At 42.1% G+C, this 16,870-nt stretch overlaps 1 protein-coding gene across 1 annotated transcript; it reads right to left on the reverse strand.

Moving 5' to 3' along the window:
• Positions 1-4,751: 4,751 nt before the first annotated feature.
• Positions 4,752-16,568, reverse strand: XRCC2 (X-ray repair cross complementing 2). The gene is made up of 3 exons (XM_082755276.1): positions 16,486-16,568; positions 12,401-12,482; positions 4,752-6,938 (listed from the first exon to the last, which is right to left on the reverse strand). Exons 1-3 carry the CDS (start codon positions 16,522-16,524, stop codon positions 6,223-6,225), a joined length of 837 nt encoding a protein of 278 aa, XP_082611402.1. The 5' UTR covers positions 16,525-16,568; the 3' UTR covers positions 4,752-6,222.
• Positions 16,569-16,870: the final 302 nt, after the last annotated feature.

Raw genomic sequence — 16,870 nt, forward strand, 5'->3', positions numbered from 1 at the left:
GAGCCCTTTGCCTGCCAGTTTCTGATAATCACATGGCTTTCCTTTCTCCCAGGCTTTAGGAAAACCTAGAGGAGCTCCCACAACAGCCTCCCTTCTTCCCTGTTCCTTCCCATCCTGCTCCCCTACTCAGCCTGGCCAGTAGTTAACTTCTGGCATGGCTGTGTGAGGTGGTAAGCCCGTTGGGTGAGAAAGGGACAAGCTCTTACTCATTATTCAGCCTTGCAACAGACAATTTTGGTAAAATCCCCTTCACAGTTTCATACCCCAGAGCCTCTTCCCAGTTGTCCTTCCATGTGTTTTGAACATGGAGGAGAAGAGAACTCCCTCAGGGTGATGCTGCCTAACAAGTAGGGACCCTCCCAAGGTCCAGCGTCCTCATACACGCACTGCCACAGCTAATACATTAATTGGAGGACAATATCCTACCTTTGAACCAAAATAGTAAGGGTATGCTAATTTTTGAGCAAGGCCAGGGGAGCACAGCAGGCTGCACATTGCTGAACTAACCCCTCACGATGCTGCGGAGCTGGGCTGGCACAACTGCCCCCGTGCAAAGCCGTGAGAAGGGTTTCCAGGCCTTATCTTGTTGGGGACATACTAACTAAAAATCCTATTTGATATTCTCTGGGAAAATGGTCAATTTTTTTGTGCCTTTAATGCCATTTTCTGCCACATCGTGGGACTCATCTTATTTGTGCCTTGTAATTGTGGTGTGCCACGTGGTGCCTTGTTACTTTCATAATCACTTTTTAACAGATCTGAAGAGCACTCTGCTGAAATGCTGCAAGTCAAAAGCAGCTTCAGAGCCGTCAAATCTGCCTGAGATTTTCCTGAGCAGAAACCTGCCTTGGTGAGATCTCCACCAACGTGTACTGATTTTCTCACTGCATGGTCCAAGCGCAGCACGGCCTTGTAACGTGGGGCGATGCTTCAAGTCACGCGCTTCTGCGGAGAAGGATTCTTCATTGGATGTGACGCCTGCTCACTCACCTCCTTTGCAGCACTCCTGTTAGTATTAGGGAGGAGGAGAGCGGGAGTTCATGGAGATGTTGGGCTGGAGACAGCTCTGCCGGTGACAGGGTCTAAGCAGAGCTTTGGAGATGCCCTTCAGAGACTGGACTGCCTGCTGCAGCACGGTGAAGCGTGAGGACACACAGATATCCCAAATTAAAAATCCTAAAAATCCCATTCATCTCTTCATAATCTGGATAAGCTGGTAAGGGTGATGTAGAGTCCATCCCTTGACCTTCTCCAAACCACCTCTGAGGCCTTGACGTTTACCTGCCGCTGCCTGGAATCCCATGGCATTGCTTGGCCTCTTTTTTGTACTAACAGCCTAAAAATCTTGTCTTTCTTATATTCAGGAACCAAAACTTCTTCTCTTTCATCTCTCCCCAGAGGGAGAGGAGGTCCTTAGTACAGGCCTGGTTAGATGCATGAAAAGAAGCCTGGCAAATGGTTTAAATTAGAAAGTCTAGTGGCTGTGCCAAGTCCTGCAGTACAAGAGCGCCAAGATCGGGAACACGGCCGTTCACCGGCGTTTGCAAGGCGCTGACAATTCGTCACTGCTCTCCACGAGCACCGGGGCCCACATGGGTACATGGAGCAGTCGTCTGGGGCAGGATGGAAAGCAGGGGGGGAGAGCAGAAGGAGGCCTGCCCGACTTTTCCTAAGGAACGTCACAGCTGTGTTTCTTCAAAAGCCTCTGCTCCGATGAGAAGTTATTCCTGATCACAAAATGAAACAAAAAACATACCAAAATGATAAAATATATATATATATATTTTACATTTAATTCTTCCTGGGTCCAAACCAGCAGTTTTTTATTATTATTATTTTTATTGTATTTAACCTTCATTATAAATAAGCCATGCAGCACCTACATAGCCGAATCCATCACCAGTTTTGTCTCTTAGTTGGAAGAACCTGCAGGTCAACTCTGGCCAACTTTGTACTTCAGAGCATTTCCATGCTAGACATGTTAGTTAACAGTTTAAGAATCTTTTTGTCTTACTACACATTATTCATAGCCCAGTACTTTTCTGCCTTCTTTCAGGCACAGAAATAGCCAGACTTTTAATTTCAGAGGCTGCTGTAGGGCATCAGGGTTTTCTATCCAGAAGATCATGCAGATGCATTGCACTGATGCTCCTTTCCCAGTCCAAAAGATTTTTCCACTGCCAAAGGCTTCCAAGCTCTTCCAGTATTTCCTCCTTGTTATAAAATCCACAAGTCTTCGGATATTCTGTAGTTGCTGGAAACATCACAACTGTCTGCAGCTCTTACTCCATCAAGTATTTGTTGCAGCCTCCTACGTAAGCACAAGCTCGGCGATGTGGCATGGCTTTCCCTCCAGGTGGGGACTGAGTTTGGCACAACGACGTTGCCCGTTGCCCCAGTATGATATTTGTGTAGGAAAATATATTTGAATAAAGAGGGTCAAGAGTCTATTATTACAGCAGGCACTGGAAATAACCAAAATGTCACGTTCCTCTCCAGGACGTGGCCCAAGCCTGACGTCCAGCGGCCATCAAAACAGGATTGCTTTCTGCCTTTGTCCATTAGTCTCCAGTAAAAACACAACTGTGGGCATGTTTCCACATGCGAACCTTTACCTTGTGCCATTTCCAGACTCGACGGAACATTAAGGGGCTGGCATCAGTTATGTAAGAAAAAGGAAACTCCAATTTTATGTGCAAGTAGAAACTTAAACCAAGCAAACTGGTATTTGTGTTTTATTTGCTCTATTAAAAAGCCTAGGAATACAAAACACTTTTTGCTGAATATAGAAATGACATTTTCTTTTCAGGTGTCTGCAAAAATACAGGTTTATCCGAAAAATAAATAGAAAACCTGCAAAATGCCTTAATTTGTTTTTGCTAAAAAGCTCTCTCATTATAAAAGGATGGGGAAAAAAGGGTGGACTAAAAAAAGGGTGAACTTCCTCTTCATTTCAGGCTTGCTGCTTTAATTTAGTGTTGCATATGAAGCAACAAACAGGAATTCTAAGGAATGTAAAAAGTTCTTATGGCTACAAAAGCCATGATAATACAACATTCAGCTGAAGTACAATGACACTGACATGAAAGGATTTTCATTTCTAAGAAATACTTGGATAAATTAGAGTTTGGGTACATGTGCGTTCTTCTCTCATCTTAACAACACACGGCGGCACTTATCTTTTGCAGGGATGCCAGCGACATGGACCAGCTCACCCCAAATGCTCTCCCTCCCTGCAGGGAGACGGAGCTGCGGCAGCACAGGTCACTGCGGGCTCCGCAGGTGGCTGGAGACTGGGCGGTAACAGGTCCGGGTGAAAAAGGAGACTTTGGAGGAAAAAAAAAAAATGGTAAAAAAAAAAAAAAAAAAAAAAAAAACAACGTTTTTAATACCCACAGTTAATTAAAGTACAAAAATTGCTGCTACCCAGGTTCTTTATCACTGCATCTGTTTCAGATTTATATCCTAAAGGTTCGTTTTTCCACATAGCATAATTCTGGCAGAGCATAAGGTCAGTGCGCTCCCAAATTGCGTACTGCCTATCCCTCCTGCAAGCTTACAGGGATATGCTGATGCTCTGCGCCTCTGAAAGTGAGGCTCGCTGTGTACCCAAAGCAAATGTGCAGAGCATGAATATTACAATCAACAGAAAACTGCAAAATCTGCCTGCTTTCAAAGTAAAATAAACAGTGAATTTTCAAAATTTCCCGAGGTAAACTCTTTCTGATCAACTAGAACTTTGGCTTCATTTCAGTTTATGCATTTATTTTATATTACAATGCAAAATATGAACTAGACTGTGAATAATAGAAAAGCTTTCTTTTCCAGATGGGAATACCAGAACATTTCCATTGTTGTTGTTGTTGTTTTCTTTCTCAAACATATTTTAGCAAGTACACTTTTATGAAGCAGTTTATCTTCAGCAGAGTTGCACTCTGATAGAAAAGGGGTTTGTTGGTTTTTAAAGTAGAAATCATGTAGCCATGTAATTTTCACTTTTAAAAGGTCTGTAGTTATATTTTTATCTTCCTTTTTTTTTTTCCTTTTTTTTTTTTTTTTTCTTTTTACAAAAGTGCAGGTATGTCTGTATAATAATTCCCAGTGGAAGTGTTCACTCATATTAAAAAGAACTAGCTCTGCTTCAGACTAGATTGAATGTTTAAGTGTTCTGCTTTTTATGTATTTGTGTACTTATGTTCTGAAATAAGTAACAGTCATGATGGAAGAGAAAGCACAAATGAAATGACAAAGTCAATAAAACCATCACCTCTTTGGAGATGTTGATAAGGGAACGTCCACTCATTATGTCTCACAGAAAAAGAACCGAAGGCATGAAGTGATCAAATGGTTGGAGATGAGGAAAAAAAAAAGGAAGTCTTCCCACAGAAAGAATAATTAACCTGAATTAATTTTGAAGAGATGTGGTGGAGTCCAAGGGGATAAGTAAGTTGAAAATGGATTGGGTGAGTACACGGAGGATAGGTTTGATCGTTGGCCATCAGACACTGGTCTGAATGCAACCTCCGGTCAGGAGCTCCCCAAAAATGCAGCAGTAGAAGCCGGGAGCACTTGTCAGTGAGAACTGACTTTTCTGATGCTCCTCCCAAGGCCTCTGGAAACAGCTCCTGCTCCAGGTGGGCTGGAGGGATGCACAGCTGTCCAGAGCCTTCCCAAAAATCCAGCAGATTTTTCAAGCAAGCAAAAAAAAAAAAAAAAGAAAAAATCCAACAAAAATCATGCGGATGCCCAGTTCCATGAACAAGAGGATGGACACACACTCCTAGCTCCATACACAGAAGCCTGGGCACCCGAGCCCATTTGTATACTGCAGGGAATTCAGGCATACATCCAGCTTGGAAAGGCTGGGTTCAGAAGTCAGGAAATTAAAAGGTAAGGCATCTTCCTCAACAAGATACTGTGCTAGGTACTCCTTCTTAAATATGCATTTTTATTAATAATCTGTTCAATCTAAACTATAAAACGTGTTGTGCAACATGACTGAACGAATATTGCTGTGAGAAATATTTTCCCCTTGTTTGAGTAATTTAAATTTGTAAGCTAATGTAAGTTTTTGTATTAAATAATGTACTGTGTGCAATTTTCTTTCTTGTAAAGCACTTTGAAGCTTTCAAAGGGCACTCTAGGTTAATAAATAATATGGTATCCTTTGCCAGAACTGTAGGGCATTTCCCATAAATTCTGAATCTTCTCTGCCAGAATTGCAACACGTTGCATGCCAAATCCTGCACACAAATGTTCTACATGTGGCAAATGCATATTGGTGAAGACCAGAGGCATGGCATTCCTGGATTTCTTAGGGGGAGCGGGGGAAGGGAAAGAAGTGGGAGGGAATAATGAAGGAGGGCAGGGAAGAAATTTGTGTGTGCGCCTACATCTTAAAAAAAACCACCACACACAAACCACCACCACCCACACCAACCCATAGCCCATCCTTCATTATTTTCAAAGACTAAACAGCTTGCTGCATGCAGAGCAAACTCCCAAGTACCCAGAGCTGAGTTTTTCCTTCATTTATGGCAACAGGCTTCCATTTTTGTGATAGCTTTAGATTCTTCAAACCCAGATCCCTCTAAAGGTCAAAACACCTGCAATCCTGGCGTCTCACATGAAAAATAAGCAGAGAGACTGTGAGGCTGGAGAACCGTGGTCGGGACTACTGCTATTTAACAGGCTGCGAAAGCAAATCCTCCTCGTCAGGCAGAGTTATGAATGCATTTCATATGCCCTAGGCTACTGGGAATGAACCAAGACCAGTATGTATGAAAAGTGAACACTTGGCCTTTTTGCAGTCTACCCCATGGAAAAGTCGGCTTCTACGTCTCTACCCTGGGAAAAGAGGAGTGAAAAGCAGTAAGACCCAGAAATGAAGTCAGCGCATTTGACTGCGTATCACAAAGGTTACATTAATGAAGGATACTAGGAGGTTTAAATGACTTTGGTTATAATTTTCTTGATTTAATCGCTTCCTGCATTAAGCACAAACAAATAATTGCCAACATTCCTCACTGGTTGGGACTGAACGCAAACAGTAATTCAAAAATGTTAAGGTTTCCTGCCCTTTGCTAAATTTTAAGAAAATGATAACAAAAATTCGTAATCACCCAGCAACAAACAGCTCATTTAAAAGGTACTAAAAGCTACTTAGAGCTTTCCAGACCTTAAGCACCAAGATTTGCTAGGCATTTAAAAAACGAACTGAAATTAAAACTGAACACCGCATTCTGCAACACTAAATGAACGTTTTACAACATTGTTTTTTTTGAGGTGGCAAGAAACGACTGTAAAACCTTTGCTGTTGCCAGAATTAAATTGCTTGGAGAAAAATATCCTGTGGGTTACCATTTGTTGCCATGATTTACAGAGATAAGGCCTGTAGTCTGTATCAAATTCATGCTGAAGCTTTAAAGGAAAAAAGCTTTCTGCAGAGCTTGTAGATTTCTGCATAATTGTCTGCGTTGTTGCAAACAGGGCTAAGTGATGCTCTCTCACAAGCTTTTCAAGAAAGTTTGCACATTTCTTCAGATTCATCTCCTGCAAGTTAAGACTCTCCCCTCCGTTGCTTCTGTCTATCCAATAAAAAGCTGATATGCTATCTACAATCAAAAGGCAGAGAGAGGGGTGAGTGCAGAACATGTTTTCTAGAGAGTAAAGAGTGAGAAGTAACTGGGTGCTGCTATTGCAGTTCACAAGAAAAAGCCTTCCCAGGCACTGCTTTATCATTTCTTCCGTGCTTTGCACCAGTCTGTGCTCAAGAATGGTCACCAGACGAAGCATATCGAAATGGTAGTCTGTGTCAATGAACATGACTTCTACTTCCAGTCCTCCTCCTGACTTTGGAATGATGCAGCGGGCTACCAGGTGGTAGAGCATTTCAGTTTTTCCTGTTCCTTCTGGACCGTGGAATTCAATGACATCTCCTGTTCAAAAACAAAGAAGCAAGCTGTCACGTGAGGCCGTTTATAGCTCAGAGTCAAATTTCAGTTTTTACGGAACCAATATTCACTATTTCAGTCATTGGAAAATGCGTTTCTGGAAGCTTTGAGAGCCATAAAAATTGTTTAAATCCTGGTTGGCATCTACCAAGAGAAATTCTGATTTTCGAGGAAGGCCTCTGAAGTGAGGGAAATCAACAGGCAGCAACGGTTGAAAAAAAGCCTACCAATAGCATCTAGGACAATGATACCACTAAGGGGTTGGCAACTGGATTTCATTAATCAATACAGGTAGATAAAGATTGAAAAGGAAACTGCGACACAAAAGTGGCTAAGAAGCCACCTATTTAAATTACGTACATAAAACTAAGAAAAAAAAAGTAAAGGACAAGAAAAAAAAGTTGATGTTAGAGGTCTAAATCACATTGGCATATCTATTTTTACAGCACAGGTTGTCCTTCAACGTTATGTCTGCTCTGTGCTTGTTTGGTAGCTGCACACATCACAACATACCCACAGGAATCTGAGCCCACATTTTCTTTTATGTGACCACAATAAGAAGCTGCTGCTTTTGTCAGAAAGGGGCTTGCAGGTTGCTTGAACTCCAGGCAATGAGTGCTGTCTGAAGCAGAGGTCTCTGTTCATACATAACCTAACTGCCTGATCTGTGTGTGTCAGTAACATAAATATCACATGAATTTAACAAGTTAATTAAAAAAGCATTACCCATAACTAGGAAATCAGTTCAAATGGGAATGCAAGGGGCTCTAAAGCCTTTTCCAAAAGCCTCTTATGTCTTAAAATCAGAGCAAGACTCTAAAAAAAAATGGTTAATTTATGAGGTGTCCTTTCCAAAATTCTAATTTAGAACTGGATTATTTATCATATTCTGGATTTTAGGCAGCAGGGTAAATTCAAGCAGTAAGGAGAACACACAACTATAGCCATAGGAAGGTCATGGCTTTTTATGGCCTTGGCAAGTGCCAGTAGGCTAACAGCTTTCCATAGTAGGATGCAAGAGTAGAGAACTAATTGCAACCTTACCTGAACGTGTTTGTGCCTGCCTGAGTTAGCAGGGTAAACTCAGCTCACAGAGGATGCCCTCGTTTGCACATGCAAATGTCAACACGCAGCTTGGGACAAGGGGCAGTGTGTGGCGGGGAAGAAGTAGGCTCCTCACCTATTGCAAGTGTTGTAAGGAATTTACCCCTGATGTGACAATTCGCCCACTTCAGTGGCACTCAGCCTGCCTGCCTCTCTGTATTCAAGTTCCCTGCTCCTCCAAAACTGCAACGCCAGTTTCCTGAAATCCTGATACTTTGAAACTTATGTAAGAAGCTTGATTGCCTCCCAAACCTTCATTTATCTGTTCTGAATGGCTCTCCCCACTTTTGAGATGAAAGGTGACTACACGTCCTATGACACAGATCTTCACTTTCTCTTCCCGTTGAGAAGTCGCAATATCCAGCTCCACCACTTGCAGCCAGCTGATGCTCTGTGTTGTTACATCCATTGCGCTGGTGACATAGCAAACCTGTGACAACAGGACACCAGCTTGGGAGAAATCCCTCCAAATACGCTGGGTAGGCCCTCCTACTTCAAGTCCACTGAAATATTTTAGAACAAAGGCATTTGTTCTGAGGCATTTCTCATTAAAGAACAAACTGTATGTTCTGCCTGCCCCAGGTTTTGGTACAAGGCTTCTGCCACCCTGAGTGGCATTGCTGAATCCAGATCAATGACTGGACTGGGCCACTATCCAACATGGATTGCTAGACCTACCTTCACTGCAAAATACCTTGTTTAAAGAAAACACAGTAACTCTGTGCCTTTTCAGAAGCAGCAGCGGGTAGATCTGACTTACTAGTTGGTATTATGATGATTCTGTGAAGTGCTTGACTCTATCCATTTGAAGATGTTTTATCAGGAGCTCTGTCTAACCTCCTATAGCACATCACGTAAGAGACCTGCGATGCACAGAACAACATTGGAGGGACCTTTATTGGCAGAACTAACTCATTTATTTAAGTAAAAAATATAAGCTCAATGAAAAATCATTCTTAAGAGTTTTTGTGGTGGCTTATAAATGTTAACAGCACGACAGCTAAGCACCTGTCAAAGTCTGTTGCATACTGCCCCAAAAGATGCACACCCGGGTTGCAGTTTGACCAAAACATGGACATTGTGCTGACACTCCAAAAAGACTAAGTTTGGACTGTAAGAAAACCTCAAGGGAGCAGGGGATTTCTGTGCCTTCACGATTATTGAAGAGACTGCCCACAAAAAGAACTGGGGCAAAACAGGAGCCATTTATAGCAACAACTGTAAACGCAGGGTTTCATTAAATTAGCAACCAGGCTGTAACGGTAAGATAACGAGGGGAAATTCATCCTTCTGGATTAGAGCGGACAAACAGTGACACAGCAGAGGAGGAAGTGTGGCCAGCAGTGTTTTCAAAAAGCCACTGACACTATCTCTCATGTTAGGTCATGGAAGAAACTAAGTGATCAGTACCAGCATCATCCATTAATGTCAAAACAGTTTGAGAGGAGGATTAGTAAAGAGATACTGTCAAGGGATGGAAACAGTCTGGGAGGCCGAGTAGGGATAGACACTTAAACATGGAAGAAAGTTAATGGGATTTTTTTTTATTAGAATTGGTGTTGCCCAGCATTACCAGTTCATCTACCAGCAGATTAATGTCCCATTAGCTTGGCAAAAGGCGGAGAAGACAAACTAATTGGGTTAATAACTTAAGGCTGTGAAGGTTTTAACGTATCAAGATAGATTATCAGAGTGATTTCATAGGAAATTCAGCACTGCCAAATTCAAAAAGTATGTTTTAAGGAGTAACCCAACACATCGCTTGGCTCGTAGCAGCTTGAACTAGAGACAAACTGGAGCTGGCCCACTACAGGCAGACTACAGAGCACAATGGTCCACTGCTATGCAACGTTGCATAAACTTCAATATTCATATAACACTAATATATTTTTAACTAAAACATTGTGCTCAGTTCTGGTCATCTTTTCCATGTTATTGTTTCAACTACATTAGTCTTAAAAATTTCCTGTAATCGTTAGATTAGTGAATGTTGGTAAAACTGTTTTCTTACACTGGAGTTAGAAGCAGACAATTAGAATACTCAGCACTAGCTTTACAGGTTTCATACCATCAAATACCTTGAAGTTACTGGGCTACTGATTTATAATATTGTACAGAAACGGTCATTGATATTTGTACCATCTGTAAGTGGGGTAGAAAGGCTTAATATTTATTGAAAATTCATTTTGGATGTCACACTGCTGCTGAACATCAGAGTTTTACATATGGATACCCACAACTTTGCATCAGGGCCACAGGAGAAATACGTCTGGCAATAGCGGAAGCTTACTTAATGCTCATGTCACTTTTCCTCCATTCCAGAAGAGCTCAAATGGTATGTAATTAATACACTTATGTCTTCTTAAATACACAGTTCCATCACGATCAGAATCACAGCACTACCTATATTAACTGTTCCCATTCTGTAGTATTCTGACATTCATGTTATGAACACTTAATGATGATGTAACCTTTATATGGTTTATTGGAACTTTATATATACGTAGCTTTGTTACAAATACCATCGGGAAAAAGAAAAAATGTAGGTCACCACGTAGCTTTAATCATACCATTTCTTTGTGGGCAATGTGTTCCAGTAGTCCCTAATGACCTACTAAATGCCAAGTTCATGACAAATGGAGAGGTAGATCTTCAACAGGGATTTAGGACTGAATAACGAGAACACACATCAAAATAACACATGGACTCACATAAATATATATACTGTGATATTAAAAGACAAAGCAAAAATGAAATAAAAGGTGAAGGCCATTTATATATATATAAAGATCTCTGCTAACTTTATGCAACTCCATTAGTGTCAGCCAAGAAGCATGACCAATACAGATAATAATTGATGCCATTTGTTAAAAGCAGAAGAAAAACAGAAGTACTTCCCAAGCTCAATGTATGTGTTGGCACGGGGAGAAACCAGTGATGAAACTAGAAAGTTTCCAGCCATCTCAGAGCTGAGGTTCTGGAAGAATTGTTAGACGTGAACAACCTACACAGCTTTAAAATCAAAGTTGATAATTTTGGGAATGGAGTTATTTAACCCTGTTGACTGCAACACCAAGGGCAATTACTGAATCCCAGGAAGGCTGCTTGGAGGCTGTTCAACCAGAGCAGGCCCAGTTCAGTCTCAAACATTTGTTACTTGTATGTAAAGTACTTAAAAATAGGCTGAAATATCAGCATTTCCTATAGCTGCATTTCTTTCAAAATAAAAATATTTCTTCTTAAACAAAACAACAACAACACAGACACGTTACAACTCCAGGAGCCTTTTGAAGCCTACACCAGTTTCACTACTGGTTCTTAATTCTTCTTGTGGCAATTCAGAACTGAGAGTGTTTAAATAATCTTCCATACTCCACTCCATTCGCAGTGACTTACCAGTATTTCTCTGCCCTTTATCTTTGTTATATCACATTTGAAACTTCTAGGGGCAGGCATCATATATTGCTAAACCCTTAATGTACTCCCAAGTGCTGCAAAATAGTACGTGAATGGTCTCCCAGAGACTGCATTTGTAGACTACGCATCATCTCTCATCCAATTATCTTGATCCTTTTTATTGCTTTTTCTGCCATTTCTTCTGAACCTTCTATAATTTGTGGGAATTCAAATTGCAGACAAGTATGCTGATAACCACTGCAGCCACATACTTTTCATATGAAGCCCATTCATTCATTCATACATGTATATATACATATATATAAATTCAATAACTGTGGTATCTCACAGCATGAGCCTTTCAGTTTGCCATCCATATGCCTTTTTTTATTACGTATTTCTAGTTTTGCATAATCGGAGTAGTCTTTTCCATTGTAGAATCCATGAAATTTCACATAATCTGCAAAAACAGGCAGAATTCCTGGATAATCAAGAAATTACTAATTCCGTTTATTTCTATTTAGCTCAGTATTTCTTTCATTACAACATGCAATCTTGATTTTAAAACTTCTTGCTACAAGACTCTACCTTAAACTTGTACAGGTGTCAAAAAGACCACTGATTAAAATTAGACCACTGATTAAAATTAAAAAAAAAAAAAAAAAGGTAAGTGACAATGTAGAACAAATATCTGCAAAACTCTATGGTAACCAACGTGCTTGGTATTTACTCACCTACACCTGTGCTTTAAAACCCATAAAACATTTTAAAGCAGAATAATGCTCAGGAGGATGACTTTGCATTATTTCACTTTATCTGGTTTGCCTAAAATCACATTAAGAGTTACAATTCTGAATCCAAGGTAAAAAGATCTATTTGAATGCTTCTCTCTGAGAAAACTTTCACAATGACATTTTTGCATAAATAGGATAAAGATACATTTTTACCATGAACGGGAGATCCTTCTTCAGCAAACAGACAAGGTTCAAGATTTTTCAGAGAACTTCTGCCCTCAAGGCGTGCGAGTAGCTTTTAAAAAAGGATAGAAGAGACATGCTGTCAGCTCAAAATAATGGGTCTTGGGAATCACATTTAAAGGACTCCAAGAACCAGGAGTTTTCAACGACAGTCCTGTCAAAAGATTGGTTTGATTTGAAAACATTTTTATAAACGCATAGGCACAGTCTTTGGGTACAGGAGCAGAAGTTTCCATCCTTACAAATAATTAACACACAGATTCAGTGGTGATAAGGAGTGGATATACACTAGGAGGAATATAAAAAAAAACAAAACAAACAACAACAGAAAAAGCTGCGCAGGTAAACTAGCAAGAGGGATTGCCTCTGGTACAGAGCAGTGCTGCCATTTGATACAACAAAGGGATAGCAGAGCATCCATAATAACCCACACCTCCACAAGGCCACGAGGTTGAGAGGCAGAGCATTACCCATCATGAGTCTCCTGAGTCAGCCTCTCTGCATATTTATCAGTAAAAGCATGTACATTGCATTGGAAAAGTATGCAGGACTCTCATGGACCACCTCACTCGTACTATTTGCAGTTTTGGCACACAATTAGCACTTCACCCTGTGCAAGAGCTGTTATTCCACATGTACATTAACACACGCAGGAAAGGACACTACCAGGACGCTCACAGCATCCATCCTGGTGCTGAAAATTTTATTCTCCAAGACAACCAGCTGCCATTTAAAGAATTAAGCAAAACGAAAAAATCCCGTTTGCTTTTACTGCATCTTCCTTAAAGGCAGTCATGAAAGGAGCAGTGGGCACAAACCTCTAAACACACGCTGCCTTATCTTACTTTCCTCCCTGCCATATCGATGAGGAGCATTTACTCTGAATTGTCTCAAAAGTTGTTTAAACAGTTGTGCATGTGTTTGCCTTTAATGGCAGAATAAAGCCCCATTAAATGGCCCTGAATTTACTTGAAGTGGTCATGATGGGAATTTAAGTGTGACATTTTCATTGACATTTTAACATTCCCTTCCATTAACAAAATGTCAATGTGTTTGCCTTTGTTTGCCTGTTCACACATTTTCAGGAGAGTTTTCTGACATGTTCACTGAAGGGCCATAAAACACTCAAACTGACCTCGCTCGGGATCTGCAGACCCTCCTGCTACGTTTCACACGTTTGTGCAGCACACAAAGCAAACCTGGAGAACTCTGGAGTGTTTTGGGAACCAGCAGGTTCCCGTGACCTGACCGAAGTAAAAATCCGGATGGATTTACATCCACGAGAACACACCAATGCCTCTCAGGGCACATAAAGTAAGCGCTTGCCACTACCAACCGCACTGCTGCAGACCCTACGCACGCAGCCCTGGGCTGTGGGGAGGAGAAACTTCCCCTCCTGGAGAAAGGCCGGGAATTTCGCCCCCCTCATCTGGTGCTGGAAGTCGAGAGAAACAGGAAAACCACCACAGGCTGCTGCTTTCTGATGCCCTTCAATTCCCAGCAAAAGGAAGCACCACTGGGCTGGGACACGAGGCCCCACAGGATGGTCAAAACATGGTGCTGCTGCCTCCTGCTCCCGAATTCATTCCTACATTAACAAATACATTCCCCACTGTTTTTTTTTTTTTTTTTTCCCCTTTCTTTTCTGGAAACTAAGAGCACTTTCCTCTTAGACTATTACCTCTTTAAGATTACCGCTCCAGCTTTGGAAACACACAATAGATCGATCTCTATCGTTTAAATATGAATCTGTGCTTGTTTAAATGATGAGTTTTTACGTTCATTTTAAATAACTACAGGTGCTTACTCTGAGCAGTGCTCATGTAGGTAATTTATGGTAATTTGCTGATGATAGTGCACCTGTGTTTTTATCAAACTTGTATTTACTTCCGAGTTCTGAAGCAGAATCTCCAAAGGCACTTGCCTCATTAGTGTCACGCTGTGAGCAATGGGGTTTCTGGCAGAAACAGCGAACAATTTTCCTTCAGATCTCACAAAGGTTTGTCCACACCACAACAGAAGTGATGGCAGCGAAGCTGCACCGAGATGAGGCACCAGACAGGAATCCCTCACCTCTGCAGACAGTGAAGGCAGTGACAATATGGGTCCTCCCAAACCAGCAGAAGCTGCCTTGGCTCGGCTCCAGGGAGGGCATTTCTATGTTGCCTTCTTACACTGTCTACTATGGGGGAGGAGGGAAAAAATCTATGGCAATTAAAGAGTAATCTCGATGGTTGGAGTCGGGCGTCTCATGCTGTGTTGTGGACATGGTACTTCTGGATAAAACAGTGCAATGGAAAAAGCCAGGAAAAAATAAGCCTACAATTTCAAATAGTGTATTAGAGACATCTGATTCTATAATTCAACTGTAGATGCTCGTTTCTTCCTTTACAATGTTTTCATCTTCTTTTGTAGAAAACATAATCTTTCAGCAACATGCTAGTGGTAGGTCTTCAGTCATATGCGTCCTTGAGAAATGCAATTATACAAAAAAGAAGCTGCGCACAGGTACGTGTGGTAGGAAACAAGCTATCCAGCATGAGCTGGGCAACAGCTGGGTTAAATTTCATTAATGACAACAAGGCTGACAAGACTGAAGTATTTCAGCAATGTCTTTTATGGCTTATCAATTCAATCTTTTTAATAAAGAAATATGCATATGGGCTGTCCCATTGACTAATATATTGTAATGCTTATACTATATTGGATTCAATGAAGTTATGCATAAATATAAGCATACACGTAGGTCTTGTCAGAGATATTACTTAATTAAAATGTTAAAGAAATTCAAATTAAATACTCTAGCTCTGCTAGAGGCCATGAGCTAACCTACAGGCTATTTATAAACACAAACACATCTCAAGCATGAGACAAAATTTAATTTTCAACCACCACAACCACTCTAACTGAGCTTCTGTAAACTTTGGGCATGAAGATGTATGCTAGCAATTTATCATTTTATTGTGAGATACCAAAGGTGTCTTGCAAGAAGTTCTAATTTGTTGCATTAATTAAATTGAAGAATAAAATTATCAGACTGCGGTCTCAGCCTAACCCTCACTAAAGTCAGATATTCTGCATGAGGCTATTTGAGGAAGTTTGCTTTAAATGAAGTTCTGTTTCAAGGGCTTTAAGCATTTTTCTTGACCACTTTCCTTACTCTTTCTCAATGCCTTGGCTGTCAATTCTCCCCAGTTCAGGTCTGCTCATCTGTTCCACCACTGGTCGTTCTGCCACATGAACCCCCAGCTGGTGCTGCTCATGTGGACAAATACATATAACCACTTAGACACAAATGGAAGACATGTCCTTAATTTGTGTATATTTTTGTTGCTATTTTGTATATTTTTGTGTATAGTTGCTGATACTGGGCAGCTGTGTTTTGTGTGCCAAAAGAACTTAAGAACTTGTGCCTTAAAAAAAGGAGAGTGCTTCAACAAGAAATAAATACTGTCATACGTGTTTCTATGCTTTTGTACTTAGTGTATCACGATACCATAACACACATTACCTAATTAACTTGCTGATTGGAAGTGTAAGTAACAAGTAACATTTAAGGGAAGGGAAAACCAACAAACCCCCGAACCCAACTCCTTTTTCCCTGAAGAACACGAAAGCAACTCCACTTTGCACGCTGTATTTAAACCAAATCTTCCTCATTTCTTTCCACAGCTCTTCCTCCTCGCTACATCCACCGCCACCGTGACAGGAGCTTCTCCCGGTGGATCCAACCCTCGGCACCCCCCGTGTCACCCCCTCTCCGCCTCCCTCGCCCTGAGGCGCTTCACAGGGCGGCGGGGCGCGGCTCTGCGGCTTCCCCTTCCCTCCCACACCGCCAAGCACGGGGGCAGGGCGGCCAGCGGGGCGTACCCTGCCCTTCCCCGCACCCCTCTGGGGACAGACAACTCGTTTACACAGCGCCCGGGCACAACGAGGGGCCGGACGGCGAGCGAAGCCCGGGCGCGTCCACACCGCCCGCCCGCCCTGAGGGAAATGGCGGCGGGCGGCGGCCTGAGGCGGGGGGCACTAAGGGGGGGGAGGGAGGGGGGGCTCACCTGAGTGCCCGACTCCGCCCTCCGCAGCGCGTCACCCATGGCGCGGCTGGGGGAGGGGGCGCCGCTCCCCGCTCCGGCCCCAGCGGCGGCGGCGGCCACTGCGCAGGCGCGTTGGCACCGCCCGCCCGGCCCCTCCCGGCGCACGCGTGGCTCAGCGCCCAGGGTGGGCTGTGAGGCGCTGCTCGGGGGCTCGCGGGTTCGAGTCCCGCCTCGGCGCTTCGTGGGCGCCGTAGGGCATTCCGTAGGGACCGATCACTGCAGGGTGATTGGTCCCTATAATATAATAAATACATTATTTATTTATTTTTAAATATCTTTTCATATATTTTTATATTTTCATATATTCTTGGTGTGCGTTTTGCTTTTATTTTTTTGCTCCTGGTCA

The sequence above is a fragment of the Aythya marila genome (genome assembly GCF_965140915.1).
Source record: "Aythya marila genome assembly, chromosome: 2".
NCBI classification, from domain to species: domain Eukaryota; kingdom Metazoa; phylum Chordata; class Aves; order Anseriformes; family Anatidae; genus Aythya; species Aythya marila.